The following is an 18,244-nucleotide window of genomic DNA, read 5'->3' as shown; positions in this document are numbered from 1 at the left end:
GTTTCTGAAAAAAAGTAGGTTGTTGTGGTGTGTTATGATTTTGCTGCATAAAGTTCTTGAAAACTGAAATTTCAACTGTGGTCTTTTGCAAATTTTGCATTATTACAGTCAGTCCTATTATTGTATTATTTTTATTAATTTGTTAGTTTTTTTGAAACAATAGTTTAATTGCTGTGAAAACAGATTTAATGTTTGTTTTAATGTTTGTATTTAGAGGATATTAGAGATCACTCGCATGTACAATACTTCATGAAGCATATGAACATACAGATGCAGCCATTCAAAATGCATGGTACAAACCCGCGGTACGGTAAACTACCCACAAGCCACCGCAGGGCACCGCGGTAAGTGATTGGCTGGCCAAAATGACCGACAGGGGCACTCGTGGTGCATTGGTTGGTAGTGAAAAGATTGAATCATTGAATGTCTTTACTGTGCACGTTTTAATCCGCTTAGTTTTTAATATTTATATGGAATTTTACTACTAAAGGGAAATTTGAGTAGCTGAGCATAAAAAGAAGAGGAGCATAACGCATCTGAAGGTCATAAACAATATTAATTTAGGAACATAAACATTACTGTATGTACGTAAACTGTACTGTGTATGGCTGGTCTTGGTAGTTTAAAGAAAAAATACACTCCAGTCTTCCATTTCTCACTAAACATTTTAAGCATGAAAGTTTTATGAAACGGTACCCAAATATGCGATTGCTGTATAGAATTAATTTTAATTTAAAAAAATTATTTAACACGAAAATTAAGCTGTTTACATCTTCCGAGAACAGTCACCCGTTGCTACCCAACGCAGAAACACAGCCACTAACTAGCAAAGAGAGGACATTAGCTAGCCAATATGATAAAGAAATAAATTTTGTTTATTTCTTTTGCACATTTATTTGAACATTTCCATCGATTGTACAAGCACTTGGAAACTGTCCAATCCCTAGTTCATCAGGCATTTTCTTTCACGCTGCAGGCATTCTCCCGGTCTGGTGCCGGTCTGCGTCTTCAAGGATATAATGCCAGTGAACTCTTGTTTTTATGTCCACTGTAACAGACAATTTCCTTTGCTTTTAACCGAGCGTTTAATAATTTCCTAAAATGAAAATGATTTACTTTATTTCCCTCACGGGATCAATAAAAGTATCTATCATCTGTCCAAACTATGGGACAGAATTCTGGGGTCTCCCCATACCAGAGATTATGGTAGGGCTTCAGAATGGTGATTGGCTGACACCACCTGACACGCCTCTGATTGGAGAAAAAAGACGTGCTGGTTTGCTATACATACTGTACCAGGAAGAGGATTTCTTTCTATTCGAAACGTGTATTTTAAAAGTTTAAGAAGTAAAAACCTTGCAGCGTACACAGATTTCTAAACTGATCAGGATCGTTATCTTTCTCTTATGCATTATAATGTTCACCACTCTGTCCAGCAAATTAATAATAAACTTTATTTTATATAGCGTTTTAAACGAATAAGTAATTAGATTGCTCATAAACCTAATGACTTATTCTACATAAACACAGCGTAATTGCTCTCTTAAAAATGCTTTTTCTTTTTATTTAGGCTAAACCTTCTTGGAAAAATGTATTTTATGTAAACCATGTTTGCTTTTAATTCATTTAGGGCTAGAATATGTTCATTGTCTTCCAATGAAAGAAGGGTTCCTTTCGCCGTAGTCGAGTTGACATTAGAAGCTTGCCACGCCCAGACTGTTACACCAATGCATTAGCATGTTAAAGCGATTTCATTGAGGAGCCTAGTGTTCTTAACTAGTAAGTACTGTACTTGCTGGGTTTTTGAGGGGGGGAGGTGTCTTTCACTGGAAATCTCGCCCCCTTCTACTTTGAAAATACCTGTGAAACCGGTTCAATTCGTCACAGCCAGCACTCCCGCAGAGAGGGGGGTTGTACTTGCAGTGTATACAGTACACGTGTTATGCTCTTCATTAATGTCTAAGCTGGAACACATCATTATATCTCATTTTGTATTTCTTAAAAAAAATAGTTTGCCCAGCCTAACAGTATTGTTGTTATTGTTTTTAACCTGTAAAGCGCTTTGAGGAGCCACCTTTAAAGGCACCATATACAATAAAGTTAATTATTATTACTATTGTTAATTTGCTGGACAGAGAGGTGAACATTATTACACAGAAGACAAAGATAGCGATTTACGTTGCATTGTGTATTGTGCTGCTGTAATACAGTTTTAAATAATTAAAAGTCTAAACAGTATCAGCTTTATTTATGGGTTTTAAATAAAGGCGATTTAAATGTGATTTAAATCAATATAAATGTTTATATTGTAACGCCTAGGTGACTATTCATTGTTATTGAAATGACTTAAATTCGATCATGTTGTGATATTTAGAAATATACATTTGTTTGGTGCGAGTGAAGTTTTATTTAATCTCTGAGCCATACTGATTCTTATGGAAGCCAGTTTCCGCCAGGGAGTAAAAAAAAAAAAACACACACTATGGTATTCTCTCTGATGCAGTGCAGTTAAAAACATATCTCTGATGCTGTTCCTAAATGAATATCGTTTATGACCATCATGAGCTTTATGCTCCTTTTCTTTTTTCCAGTGGATTGAACAGGGAGAGGCATTTCATGATGTACTTTTCACTGATGAAACAACAGTGGCTCTGGAACAGTTTTCAACCATGTTGTTTGATAAAAAGGGGAGATGTATACACGTTACTGAAGCTTAAAGTTTAGCCTTTGTCACTAATATAACCACTAAATAAAGACATATAGAAATCCCTACGTTACAGACTGTATATGGCTGGTATTGGTAGTTTAAAGAAAAAATACACACCAGTATTCCACTTTCTCCCTAAACATTTTATGCATCAGAGTCTTACATGTGGTTATTTCGGAAACATTTGTACGTGCTCCTTCTGACCATGTTACTGTTTACTGTTCTGACCATATTAAGTTTAAGTGCCTGTGGGCACTTTTCCTGTCCATGGAGGGTGGACCGTCTTTCATTAGAAGGTTAGTCTGTTCTACTCTGAGAATGTAGAGGGGGTGGAAAGTGCCCGCGGTCATTTAATTAGTATTAAAATTCGCACTGATTCCCTTGCGAAGATACGGACATAGGAATATTCGTGCTTGGTAAGAAAAATGCCATAAAAATGACAAAGTGAAGTCTGTGAAAACATTCACAATGTACTTTATACACAAAGCAAGTGTTCTCACAACTCTAGGAGGTTTCGTGAAAATGTTACAGGCATGCCAAAATCATTTTTTTTAATTCAAGGTGACTTTACCGCGGTTTTCATTTTCAGATTGTGAATCAAAAAGGCATTTAATTAAACATGCGATTGCGATTTTAATCAATTACTGTATTGATTGAAACACACATTCTGTACAGATACAGGACAGTCACATTCTCCTGTCGTCCAGTGGTGTAAAACGAATTAGCAGGTGATTGAGATAACAATGCACCGCCCACTGAGTGGAATGTTCTCACTTGTTCTAAATTGTAAAAAGAGGTGATAATTCTTAATAATTCCGTGTCGCATTAACTAACCTCTTCAGTTTATTCTGCCAGACAGTACATGAATGTCATTATATCGTTATTAATTTGTTTAGATACACAATTCCATATTATATTCCCTGTTAATCAAATTCTAAAAGTATGCATTTGTTAGATAACAAGCGAATTCACAGAAAAGATTAAAAGACTATCACTTTTCACAAAGTATATAATCCTAATATAAGTCTGAATTCTAATATAAGTCAGTTATTAGCTGACTTAGTATCAGCTTTATTTACGGGTTGCAATTTAAAAAAAGTAAAAAAACGCACTCAAAATGCAATTTGGAGCTTTCTGGCAAGAGGAGACACCCAAATTAATAATGTAACATGCCACTGTTTGTGCATGAACAAGGCTATACTGCTATTTCCTTAGTTCCAAAATTAATATCGTTTATGGCCTTCACACGCGTTACAGTATGCTCCTATTCTTTTTATGCTCAGCTACTAAGATTTCCCTTCAGTGGTAAAATTAGATATGAATATTCAATACTTAAACAGGCACAGTTAAGACATTAAATATACATATACATACTGTAAACAATACAGTTTGCATACGGTAATATGTTTATGTTCCTAAATCAATCTCTTTTATGAGCATATGAAAGGCATGGTGAATCAATTCCCCAAAATTACTGTACTTTGCATGATTGGAAACAAATGCGTGATTGTGAAATGCTGTGGTGTTACTTTTACAAAGACGGTCAATAAAAAAAAAAAAGGATGTGGACCAGGGCAATACTTTGAGTTTACAGCTTGTCCAAGGTCATTCATTATTAATACTATAAGTAATATCTGCGTTAAAGACTTTGATGGCGACAGCTCAAACATGAGAGGTTGAGCTTTATTAGCTCCACCTTGCGGAAATTCTGGATACTATTATTTTACTTGCGGTACTATAGGAGAATTTACGGTAACTCGCGGTAGACTGCATAAAGTGCACTGCAAAATAATGCGGTATCGCCGTTTTGAATGGCTGCATCTGTATGTTGTTTATCACATCCAAGCTTAACTTGAGGGTGTTGCAACTGTACTTAAACCCCGGACAAATGCCAGCATCCAGAACTTCTGGTAAGGAGTAAAACCACATGGTGTCGTAACCCATTCTCATTTCTGAGAGAATAAATGCAGTTAGAATGAAATTTTCCCCTGTTTGATTTATCTTTTTCATTCTCTTCATTCCCACCTACCTACTTCCTTCTTCAAAGAATTAAATAGAAATATATCTACATTTATTTGAAATAATTAAAAACCTATGGCTAAATTTATACAATTATTAAAACCAAAGAGTGAAGAGAGGTTCCAGACTTATTTATGTTACTGGTCTGTCCAAATAAAGCATATGGTTAGGTAGTGTATTAACAGGCGTGATTCTCTTTGGGTTAATATACAATTAGGAGTATATCATGCGTGACCCATACAATCTCTACCCTTTATGTACAATCTTAATCTGGCAGATAACTTGTCAGATAACTTTGTAATACTCAGTACTCTAATGGCCTACAGGGCTGATAGATCATACTTGAATATACCCACTTGTCTGTCTTTTATCCGTTAGGAAACAAAACAGTTTGAGATTTGTGTTCACTAAGACTTAAAAATATTTCCTCCTGGTAGAAAAAAAGCCAGACTGGAGCCAGACTTGGGGCACTCATTTATAGAGGAGGACTGGTTAGCAATTTGTGAAAAGCTATGTCCAAAAAAGCACTTCTGTTACCATACAAGAGCTTAATTTCCAGGTCGCATCATCCAGGTGGGCCTGCACATTGGTGGTGGTGGAGGTGATCCCCATTACCTGTAAAGTGCTTTGAGTGGAGTGTCCAGAAAAGCGCTATATAAGTGTAAGCAATTATAATAATTATTATTATTATTAATTAATTTAAAATTTCTTAATAAATTCTGTCTAACCCCAGCCAGTCTACAAACGATACACCCAGGCAGATCAAATCAGTATTTTATGTGCCATATTCAGCTACAGAAGATACTTTGTTTCATTTATTATGCAGTAAAATTGGCAGTAAAAATGCAGTAAAATTAATCAATGCTTAAGTAATGTACTGTATATTCTGTCATTGAAAAAAAAATAGGTTTACATTTTACTACGTCTGCATAGTTGTATCTTCTATACAGTGATTATACAGTCAAACATGACAGATTCAGAGTGCCAATTTTCTGTGCTTGTTCATTTTGCTAAGAAATGTACAGTATTTTGCTGCTATGGTCTGTCTCCAAGGTACTGACTGTTGAAATGTGGCTCTCTCAAGAAGCTGTATTTCTACCTTTGAAAAAACTGACATACGATCTCCACTTGTAGTATCTGAGCACTTTTGAAGATCTGGTCACCCATTTGGGATCTCCTTTCTTAATTATTTTTTCCTCTTTCTTTCTAGTATTATTCTGGTATTGGAAAGCTGTGCAGTTCTGTCTCTATATGTCATAACACATCATTATGTAGTTTTTTTTTCTTTTGTATCAATGTGTGGTGATATCATTTTATTTGGAATGATGGGTATGGTGTAAACTGACTATTTACTGTTAAAAGCAAATAAATAGATGAAAATATCATCAGTAATATGAATTATTATTTTAGCCTTTTCTGTCTGTTAAATGTTTCATAGGGATATATGCAACATAAAAGCTGTGTAAAAACTATTGTATGAAAACAATAATTTACAGATGTCTCACAACATATTTTCACAACATACAGTATGTGGGAAACACAGATATTAATGCAATATTAACTGACTTCAAAAACACAAGTCTCATGTGGAATTCTGACATTTAATACAAACATTATTTTTCTGAACATATTGTGCAGCCTGAAAGCTCAAGCCTTGGTTATGTTGTTCAAGGTGTTTCACATAACAATACAATTTGTATTACTTTTTGTATTACTTTACAATACTGTGCATATCAATATAACCAGTACCGAGACCTATTGCTCTGTGTGTTCGTGTTCCTGATAGATTCTACAGTGTGAGCTCAGTTGATTGTTTGTGCAAGGGGCAGTAAAGAAAAGGCAAACAGCAGTGGAGAGAGAGAAACCTGCAAACAAAACTTTTGTATGTTTTCCCCATGTCGGTGTGGGTTTCCTCCAGGTGCTCCGGTTTCCTTTCATAGTCCAAAAACATGCTGGTATGTTAACTGGAAGGAAGTGAGATGAAACCCACATGAACATGGGGAGAATATTGAACTCAGGATCCCAGCACTGCAAGGCAGCAATGCAAAGCACTGCACCACTGTGCTGCCCCAGCTGTTTGCAAAACCTTTTGCAGTCACGTTCTCAGGCATCAAGTGCTTCCTTTTGAATGAAAGCATTTTGTTAGACAACTTAAAATGATTGTCTTCATACAGATTTACCCAGCTATTAAAAGCATATTAACTGACTTCATAACCACCTAAAATATCTTATTCACATGCAGATCCCTTGCATTGAATACAAACATTGTTTTGCACTGAACATGTTGCGGAACATGGTTAACATTGGTTATATTGTTCAAGGTGTTTCACACAACAATGCCCTTTGTAAGATATTCAGTCTGGATATCAATGTAACCAGTACCAAGACCAATTGCAATGGACTAAGCATTCTCTGTTTTGATAAATGAAGATTTTTTCTTTCAGATTACTGCTGTTAGAAAAACTATGACAAATAGTGATACACTAACAATTTATAAACTATACATTACTAACTTGTTACACACTAAAAACATATTTTATTTGTTGTCTGGAAACAGGCTATTGAAAGAAGATGCTATATAACATATTTTAAAAGTTAATATTAGTTTTGCCGACTTCTGAAACCAAGGATAAAACAGAGCATAAATAATTGGATTAATAGAAGAGTTAAGATAAACTAACACACAAGGGAAATAAAGTGAAATAAATCTGGATATTGTAATCTTTTCTATAATTAGTGACCAAATGTAATATGGCACCCAACAAAGAAGAAAGGCAAACACTACAATTCCTAATGTCTTTTCAGCTTTTCTTTTGTTGGTTTTTGATAATATCTTTTCTTTCTTAGAATTATTATTTTTTAAAGAATTAATTACTTTTGCATGCCTTTTTGCAACTATAAAAATCTTTATATATAGAGTTGTCATAACAGAGCAAGGCAATATAAAAGAAGTAACCATATCAATTGTTGCCCATGTTTCATTCATTATAAACACACACTCTCCAAGACAGAGATTTAGTGCTTTAGAATCACTAAAATTGCCATTTACATAAAGCAAAATTATCACATACAATGGAGATATGAACCAGCTGAGTAATATTAATAAGTACATCACATTCACTGTTATTTTTGTAGAATAAAAGAATGGGTCACACACAGCAAAGTAACGATCTATGGCGATTAACACCAGATTACAAAGAGAAACTGAAATCAGAACACAGTCAAGTGATTTGTAAAAAGAGCAAAGAATGTCCCCAAAGTACCAGCAGGTTTCTATTAAGGTTGTAATACTTAATGGCATCACAGTCGCTCCTACTAGAAAGTCAGCCACAGCCAGCGAAAGGAGTAGCAGGTTTGTTGGTGTGTGGAGCTGCTTGAAGTGAGAGATGGAGATGATCACCAACAGATTCCCACACACTGTTAGTCCAACAGCCACAGCCATCACTGTGTACAGAGAAACATACGCTGCTGTAGATCGAATTTCTTTATGACAAGATGCATTGTTAGATGGAAAACAAAAATGCACCAATTGTGTTTCTTCTGAACGAGTGACTTCCATTGTACAATATTATGTTTAAAGCTAAATTCACACAAATTTGTAGGAAGAAATTCAGACTAACTGAGATGAAAGAAATGTTTTCTAATCACCTAACCCGTAAACAAAGGTATGTGCTCCCCAGAACAAATCCATCTACCATAGATGACAGAAAGACTATAACATTGCTACTGTATGTTGTCTTCCTCACATTGCTGAATAAAGTGTTTGTTTTTTATCTTATTTTAAGGTCTGTTAGTGGCTCCTCCTGTTGTTAGGAGCTGCTCATGAATGTTAATTGATTTAAATGGGTCCTATTGTTATGGGATTTAGAGCAGAGGTTATAGAACTGCTTCAGCTAAAAAAATCTGAACCGAGACTTCAAAGACTAATTACATGTTTTCCCTTCTTTAGTTACACAAGGGATGCCAGCCACCTCAGCCATGTTGATGTTTTTCCATGTTTTTCCAGCTTTCATTTTATATTCCCTTTTCTATCCTATCACCCTTGTGACATGACCTTTTGCTATCTGCACACATTTGTCCAAAATGTATCAATTTTCTATTGTATTCATATATTTTACAAATAAAAAGAAACACATTGATAGTTGTTATGAAAGGATTTACCTGCACACTTATTACAAGCCCACTCTGTCCTTTTGTTATTTGGTCATGTGACCATCACCATCTGGAGAATCAGAAAGACAACAAGACACATGCAGTGGGGCATGGATTGTAGATGAACTACTCTGGATCCTATTTGATTGTCATTTTTATTTCCTTTTCCTTTAAGAAATGTATGTGGTATGTATATTTAACACGTTTTAACTTTATTTGTTCTTTTGGCACCAAGTATAACTCAGAATTTTACTTTGTTACAAAGTTTATTACAGATTTAAAAGAAAGAGACATGAAAAGGAACACCCTAAAATCTTAATATACTGTAGTTGTCAGTGTTCAAGATAATTTAAACACAAGGGCATCTGGGTAAGACAGCTTTAGAAATAAATAACAAAGATTAGAGAAAGTTACAGTACATTTAATAGGAGAAAGAGAAAAGGGAAAAGTATTTTTGTTGATCGTGATAAATATGTATCTATAAATCACATTTCAGCAGGTCAAGAAATGTGTGTGTGTGTACAGGGTTCCATTCCAGCTCAGCTTTTAACAGGCCAGTTTAATTAATTAAGCTCTCAAGATACTGTTTTGACATACCTTAAATCTACAGGCAGTTTTTAAGGATTGGATACTGGACACCAGTGCAAGGAGAGAATCCCAGTATCTCAGTGTAATTTTCCTGTCCTGTCTAATAAGGACCGATCTCTTGGAGATTCCTCCTTGAAGTTGTGAATTACAGACTAAGAGTGCAAGAAGTGACAGCACAGTTCAGTTAAGGTCACCATGAACGGAGGTTTATGTGTGACCATTACCATTGTATTGGAATCATAGAAAATACTTTCACTTGTGGCAGAGTGGCTATTCCTTATTCCTGGTAAGCCTTAGATGTCACGTGCAATAGTTATTTTGTACTGTCAAAGAAAACTCAGTCTTCACTCAGGTTGGGAGATTGTCAACAGAGATCTTTAATTCAATCAGCTGAAGGGGAGCATATCACAGAGAAAGGGTTTCCCCTAGCACTCAAGACACACTCACTGGACTGAAGTTACACTTTCCTTTTTATACATTAAAAGTAGGCAAGACTTTAACATATCAAAGGGACATACAGGGAAAGGGGCAGTGTCAGAAGTAAAAAAAACAGGACAGGAAGATGCCATTTGGCATCCTACAATCTGTTTCATTTCTCTCTGGTTGAATGGGTGTGAGAAATCACAGGCTTCAGTTTGCACTTAATACAGTGGTCCTAGGTGGGAACAGAAAACCTTTCCCGCGCAGTCACTTTTCATAAGAATAAACCTGCTTTAAAAAACTTCACTGTACTGTGCTGTGAATCACTGCTGTCCTACAATTTACTTTGAAAAAACAATGGGGAAACATTATAAAATTTGGTTGTAGTAATATCCCATTTTTTTAAAAGCTATTTCCTGTTATTTAACAGTTTTCCCTTTGACATACAATATACATAACTACTGTATATACTGTACAGTATATAGAAACACAGCATACAGTACCTTTTGGTTTCCTGAAGAACCTAAGTTTAAATAATGATACAGTATATACTGTATTACTATAAATGGTCTTACATAAGAATTATATCACCAATGTATTCTATATGGAATAATACTCACATGAATGTGGTATTATGATTCATTCAAGGAACTCTTGAAACAGTTTCTTGAAATAAGCCATGATAACAGCTTCATTAACATGGCTGGGCCACTTTTTACACAAACCTTAACTTAGATGTAACCTTCTAATCAAAACCTTTCACATCCAGCAATTAAATTAGATGTCAATGTCAAACTTCAGATTTTGTAAAGTACTTCATATTTCACATTTCCTTGTTGTATAGTAGATTTTAAAGTTTTGTAGTCAACAGTCATAGAGATTTGATATACTGTATAGTTTCATATCTTGTAATACATTCTTTCATCCTACTTGCATTCTACTTTCTAAATTACAGATTTACAACAACTGTCTTTACAGTATTGTTTTCTGAAATATGAGAGTCACAAAAAACGGAAAAGGAAAAAAATAGTATTTTAATTTAATAGTATAGATTGTGACTAGAGAAAAATGACCAAATGTTTTAATGATTTTCAGGGAAAAGGTTCATCAAAGAAGATGCCGGACTACATATCTCAAAAGTTACAATGAGTTTCATAGACTTTTGAAACCAGGGGTAAAGTAAACTGTAAATAACAGGGTTAACAAAAGAATTAAAATACACTAGCCAAGAGAGGAAATTCATTAGCACAGAAGAAGATGACAAATTCATGTTTGCTTCTGCAAGTGTACAGATGTAACATGGGACCCAGCAGAGCAGAAAAAATCCAACTACAATCCCTAATGTTTTTGCAGCTTTTCTTTCAGATTTCTTGGGGATTGTTCTTTGGACCCCAGTGGTTGAATATATTTGATCTGCAGCACAGCTAATGGCTTGTGCATGTTTTCTAGCAACTATAAAGATTTTTAAGTAAAGTGTTAGCATAATAGAACAAGGCGAAACAAAAGTAATCAGTAAGTCAGCTGTGCCCCAATGTTCACTAATTGAAAGTAAGCAGTCTCCAAGGCAAGCACTCAGTTCTGCAGATTTGCCCATATTTCCATTAAAATAAATAAGTGCTATATTGTACAGGAGTGACATTAACCAGCTCAACAGTATGAATAAGCATGTTATTTTAATAGTTATTTTGGTGGAATAAAGCAATGGATCACATACTGCAAAATATCGATCTATTGCTATAAATACTAAATTACTAATCGATACTGAAGTTAGGACACACACAAAAATGTTATAAAGTATACAGAAAGTTTCCCCAAAATACCAACATGTTTCTATTAGTTCAATTAAAGAGAAAGGCATCACCATGACTCCAACCAGAAAGTCTGCCACAGTCAGGGAGAGCAGGAGAAGGTTGGTTGGTGTGTGGAGCTGCTTGAAGTGAGAGATAGAAAGAAGCACCATCAGGTTTCCACACACTGTCAGCATCACCACTGCCACTGCAGAAATATACATCACCACATACACAGCTGGAGATCGGACTTCCTTAGAACAGGATGAATTATACAGTGGATAACAATAATTTAATGATGTAAGATGTTGCATCTCATCTAATTTCACTAGTTTGTAATCCATCAAAGTAAAGTAAAGAGCTGAGTTGTATATACAGTATATTAACAAGGAAGACACTCATAAAAACATGTAAAAAGTTTGAAATATATCATACTAGATTGAAATGAACCAGTTTCCAGACTTGTCTTTCCTGTTTTTATGATAAAAGAGGGTTTAGCGATCCCACCTCCAGCTTTCAGGTGTTGACAATCACTGCTGTTTTGTCTAATTACTCCTATTGTACTGGGAATTGTGTGCAGACTGTAAAGTGTAGTAACAAAGCTCAACTTCAATTAAATGGATAACAAGGAAGAATAAAGTTACTATAAACTTTATTTAAGTAAAATGTTAAAAAGGGTGTTTTACGGGTGAAGACAGAGAACCAGATGGCAGAGAAAGGAAAGGAACTGCAGCATACCTTGATTAAAAATAAAACTACCAATAAAAAGGCACATTCCAACTCTGTTGAGTTGATGTTCACAGAAATGGATGCACTTAAAATAAAACTTTTCAATTTTGCTAAATTTAAGTTTGGCAACTTGACCTGAGTTTTGCTTTTGTCGGTTAATATTGTTTCGAAGAACATCGATTCAGTGTTTGCCATTTTTATTTTTTTTTCCCTTTCCACTTGGGTCTGCAAATGTGAACAAAGTATTTCTGTCACAACTGACTGGCTGAAGGGGGGCGGCAGCTAATCACTGTCCCACAGAAACAAAGCACCCGCTGGGCACCCTGTGATCTCACATGCAGATGTAAAATAATAATAAACTATTTTTTTAAATCTTTCAAATTTGAAATTTGTATCTATTTTAACTATTAATACAGTGGTGAATATAACTGTGATTCTACTGTTTATCATCTAATGTTGCAAGTCATACACAAGTGTTGTTGGTGTGTTGTATTATTATCGATTCAGTCAGCAATTTCCCAATGAATAAAATATACATGTGCTGTGTTGTGCTGTGTTTTTCATTCAACGAGTGTCTGAGTCACTGTGTCCGTCCTATTTAATAATGCCACAATATGTCTTTTATGTGTCGCAAAAAACTGACTTGCTTTAGCAATATATTATTACTAATCCTTTCGCCTGGCAATCTACCTGAATGCCCAACTATATGAGAAGCCCTCCATGAAACCAAAAAAAAACGCAATTGAACTAGTTTTGATAATAAGAGAGAGAAGAGAGAAATAATAAGTCCCCATTACCCCCATTTTGATTTAAATCGCAAACACATGTTTAATTAAATGTCTTTATTGATTAAAAATCTGACAATGCAATGTATATTGTTGTCTTCTAAGTATCTTAATAAACTTCCAGCATTGCTTTCTCACCATTTAGATTTATTTTTCATACCATCGCTAAACAAAGCAGGAGCGTATTGTACTTCCTCTTGGGATCAAATGTGGAAAGATTAGATTTTTATTTTTTGAAGTGTAGTCTATACTAAAACACAGTATTTATTTAATACCACTTGATAGTTATATTAATAGAGATAAGAATTCAAGTTGATACTGTTTAGACTTTTTATTATTTTAAACTGTATTACAGCATCGTACACATTAAACATGAAAAAGTTGGTATATTTTATAAAAGCAAAATTGCTCAGTTGGACAAAATAAAGCAAGTATAATTTTAATGTTTGTAATCGCTATTCTTGCAAGTACAAACACAACATATTGTCTGTCCAAACAAAATATTAAAATGTAAAAAAAAAGACAAAATAATTGAAAAAATGTAAAACAGTCTACAAACCCAATAAACATGACCATATACAGTACTAAACAAATTAAATTCATACAAAAATAATATTATACAATAACAATAATAATACAATAACAATTCATACAATAAATAATTAAATACATAATAATAAGGATAATAATAAAAATACTAGAAAATATGATCAAAGTAGGTAAATAAAAAATAATTGCCCCAAAACAAAAATAAAATAAAAAAATGCATAGCAAACAAACAAGAGTAATATATTTGTTGATCTATTTGTAATTTGAGTAATGCAAATGATTGGTAATTGATTCAGGAAAGATACAAATGTCATCAAAGTCAAAATATATAAACTTTATTGTGTTATTGTCTACCTGGTAGGTTATATAAGTCTCATATGTTAATGATATCTCAGCTCTCAAAGACACGTAAATATGCATTTACTACCACGAACAACTACAGTTCACTAGGAATGACAACACCCACGCTTAACCCGCTTGGCTGAGGACTGATCTCCCGGCCATAGGACAAGGAGACCAGGACCACCAAAAGAATCAAGCGGGACTCCACACCACCAATGCAGAACTATGAAGCATGGAGGAGGTGAGAAGAATTTGTGTTGTGAAGTGTGAGTCATCGCAGAAGTTGGATAGCAACTGGAGGAGTGTTTGTTTAGGGTTACTGTATGTAAAGAAGGAAGGCTTCCAAAGACCTAGGCGATATGCTTATTAAAATAAATAGGCATGAGCAGCAAGGAGGCAGTCTTGAGTTGGAAGAAACATTCGCAATAGCTCCGGATTTGCGAGAACTTTGTAAACGGGAAAAGAGGTCACTGGTATTATTAAATTGGCTAAAAATGGCGGTGTTATCTGAATGGATAAGGGCCCGAGTTTTTAATTGTACTCCGAAAAACAGCAATGGAAATTAGAGACTTGTACTGTGAATAGAATGAGGGATAGAAGTAAACGGCAACATCTTGGCCTTCTATAACCATTGAGTTTGATAAGAGTCTCCTGGGCAAATGGAGCAAGTGTGTAATGCTGAGGCACATAAACCTGTAGACATGTAGCCTCTTGGTATCCAAGGCAGAATGAAAGGAATTAACCCGGGGCCAAATTGGATGCCATGGATAGAGACACATATGAGTCAGGGACACAGGTAGGACTTACCTTAACAACAAAGTTATCAGGTGAAAATAATATCAAATTAAAATAATTGAAATGCAATATGAAATAAAAAAAAGAAAATGAAAATGCGATAATTGGATGGATATTGTAAGAGGACCAGAGGAAGGGTCATCCAGGACAGGTATTTTAGGAACGATCTGCTCACTATACTTGACTTAGACCTGACCAAGATGGCCGCTAAGAGAAACCAGCTGACCCGCAGATGGAAAGGGCTCAGTCTGAAAGACAACGAGACGCATCATCAGGAAACAAAATATATATGTCCCGGAAACAGTGAACCGGTGCGGAAGCCAGTAGGTGAACGCGTTTTGGAGAAGATAGTGGAGTTTGGTTGGAGTGGATAAAGATTTAAGAACAACGGATTTACAGAATAAGTAAAGGATAACGGTATACGGCTTGTGATTTGGACTCAGCGCGGATTTGTTGGTTTTTATGAACTTTTGGAACACGGACTGAACAAGGACAGAGAAAACAGATTGCGGACTGGTTTGGAAGACGGACGAATGAAAGAAAAGGAGGAAACCTCATGAAAATAAAAGAATAGTGTGTGGTGTGAGTACTTTCGTACTTATTACATTTATCTATTCCCCCGGAGACACCACAATATGTACAAATTTCAACAAAGTTTCACAAATTCAAATATTGTACATGGAGACATTTCTGTTGGAATAAAAATTATAAATTTAGTTTTTTAGACCCAAAATACAAGTAAAATAAAAAAGAATTCCTTCAAATGGTTATGTTATGAGAGCAGGTAGAGACTCTCGCACACTTAATCTATTCCTGCCCACAGATACAGCACAATTGGCAATTCATACACTGAGACCTTACTACAATAATAAACTCAAGTTATACATATTGAATTCTGAATTATATATTTGGAATATTTTCCTATTGATCACAATAAACCAAAAGACAGATCTGCACTAGGCATTCTTCTAGATGCTAGTAAAAAGGCATTTACAAGAAAATGGCCTTTTAAAATTATTTTAACTTGTGACATCTGAACAGTGGATTTATATAGTGTTGGAAAAAAGAAACACAACATTTTCTGGAATGAGAATACTACAGTTATAGCTTATGTACTTTGACTAAAAGTTGTCAATATGTTTTAAGCCCCCTGACCAGGAACACAGCTTGTGCAGTGATGCATTGCAACTTGCCAATCACACGAAAGCTCGTTAAGTGCACTTTTACCCAACAAGGTCCAGGTGGAACAAGGTCACCTTTAAAAAGGCCTTAATTCAAAGCAGGACCGACACATCAGACTGGTCCATCTAAGAGATCTTTTCAGATCTTGGGCCAGACAGAGGCTGCGATGGACTAGTCAGCAGTGGCATCAGGTCCCCTTCATAAACGAGACACTGTTCAGCCTGTTCCATGCAGACAGGAGGGCCAGAGTGTGAAGGAGGAGGTGTTGCATTTCTTTTTTTCATCGGTATATATCTATCAGGAGCAAAAGGCTTAAAGCAGAAAAACACCTCATTGCTAAGTTACCCAGCGTGTGTACTAATAAAAAAGGGTGTTTGCCATCCTATAAGACTAATTCAATGTCAATAATTCAATATCAATGTACAGTGCCCTTCAAAGTAGTGGGACAAAAACCTAAAATTGGCATTTCCCTTTTGTATACATTAGAAATTGAAATTATCATAAAACAAATTATTCAGAGTCGAAGGTCACCTTTTATTATTAGGATTTATTTTGCAAACACACTTAATCATTTTTCAACCAAATGTTCTGTCCCCCAAAATATAAGTGACCAAAAGTTGGGACAAAGCAAATTAAAGAAGTAAAAAGGTCAGTATTTTATTGCAAATCCCTTTCTTGCAATAAGTGAATCAAGCCTTCCTCCCATTAACATCAACAGACTCCTTTTTGCTGCACTTTGCCAGATGTTTTGCCAGGCTTTAACTGCAGCCTCTTTAAGTTGCTACTTGTTGGTGGGGCTTCCTGCCTTCAGTCTCCTTCTGATCAAATGAAATGCATGCTCAGTTGGATTCAGATCTGTTGATTGACTTTGCCAGTTTAAAATGCTCCACTTTTTCTGTCCCATGAACTCCTGTGTTAAGCATGCAGCGTGTTTTGGGACATTAAAAGTAGGCAAGACTTTAACATATCAAAGGAACATACAGGGAAAGGGGCAGTGTTAGAACTCAAAGAAATAGGACAGGAAGATGCCATTTGGCATCCTACAATCTGTTTCATTTCTCTCTGGTTGAATGGGTGTGAAGAATCACAGGCTTTAGTTTGCACCTAAGACCACTGTCAGAAACAGAAAACCTTTCTTGTCATATCGACTAAATTGGTAGTTTGGGGGGAAGAATCATCCTGCTTTCCCCCTTGTATTCTTTGTAAAGAGTTTGTTGTGCGGCACCGCCCACCTGGATGGTGGTGGCGGGTCAGGACATGTTCCAGACTCAAGAGCAAGAGAGTCACAGTCCAGGGTAGCCGGCACATTCCAGAATGGACAAGTGCAAGGAAGAAAACCAGGGACAGGGCAGGGCAGGTCAGTCTGCAACCAGAGCCAGGTAGGACATGGTGCCTGTCATTGAGGCAGTCCACCAGGTAACGTGCCAGGTACCGGTCTGGGCCAGTAAACATTGGGCCACTGGGGTCCGGAGTCCCAGAGGCAGGCAGAAAAGCTAGCAGGCTGAAGCAGTCCAGAGGGGAAAAGCTGGGGTGTAGTGAAGCTGCAGCAATGCAGAGACCTGACATCCAGCTTTACAGAGAGAGAGAGATTTAACAGGAGGTTGTATTGAATTTATCAATAAGGCAATTTATCTCTTATTGCGGCCTCTGTAGGCATTATTTGAGAGTTCAGTACTTAGTAGCAGTCTAAGGTTTTCTGTGTGATTAGGCCTCTGAAATGCCTTGTCAGTACATACAGTAAATATAGTAACTTGAGTGCTGTATGTTTTGTTTTGTGTATTATACTGTTTATCTTTTCATTGTTAATAAATGTTTGTTTAATCAAGTGTGCCTGGATAATTACTCAATTCACCAAAGCTGTGCCAGAGGAAAAAAAGAATTCACATGCTTCTAATTATACCAACCACTCGGGTGTATTCTGGAGAAATCAGTTACAAGTTGGGGGATATATGTTGTACTTTTTGACGAAACTGCTCAGTCAACTCCTGAAATTCACCATCTGAACCCTTATTTGTTCCAATGTTCATTTGTGTCTTTTGTCCAAATTAAGGACTTTATTCATGCTAGTCACATGAGGTGAATATGGGATTTCCCAAAATAGAAACATTCATTGATTTACAGTACAGAATTTACAATAAATGTTCAATTTAAATGTATGTTTACATGCATAAAAAGCGGATTTTACAAAA

General features: G+C 35.7%; 2 protein-coding genes across 2 annotated transcripts; both read right to left on the bottom strand.

Moving 5' to 3' along the window:
• Positions 1 to 7,262: 7,262 nt before the first annotated feature.
• LOC102692057 (trace amine-associated receptor 13c-like) lies at positions 7,263 to 8,334 on the bottom strand. The gene has a single exon (XM_015358817.2). It carries the CDS (start codon positions 8,283 to 8,285, stop codon positions 7,263 to 7,265), a length of 1,023 nt encoding a protein of 340 aa, XP_015214303.2. The 5' UTR covers positions 8,286 to 8,334.
• Positions 8,335 to 10,967: 2,633 nt separating this feature from the next.
• Positions 10,968 to 17,644, bottom strand: LOC138225464 (trace amine-associated receptor 13c-like; the record flags this gene model as incomplete). Its single annotated transcript, XM_069185645.1, has 2 exons — positions 10,968 to 11,911; positions 17,632 to 17,644. Coding segments are annotated over 2 exons (957 nt in total), but the record flags the coding sequence as incomplete, so codon positions are not given.
• Between the last annotated feature and the right edge of the window lie 600 nt (positions 17,645 to 18,244).

Source organism: Lepisosteus oculatus, chromosome 2, assembly GCF_040954835.1.
Source record: "Lepisosteus oculatus isolate fLepOcu1 chromosome 2, fLepOcu1.hap2, whole genome shotgun sequence".
Lineage (NCBI taxonomy): Eukaryota > Metazoa > Chordata > Actinopteri > Semionotiformes > Lepisosteidae > Lepisosteus > Lepisosteus oculatus.
The sequence above is the reverse complement of the archived record's forward strand: the minus strand, read 5'-3'. Positions and strand labels throughout refer to the sequence as shown.

What these genes read in the sequence shown, in the direction of transcription:
- LOC102692057 (XM_015358817.2), bottom strand. Translation starts at nt 8,285, where the DNA reads ATGGAAGTCACTCGTTCAGAAGAAACACAATTGGTGCATTTTTGTTTT.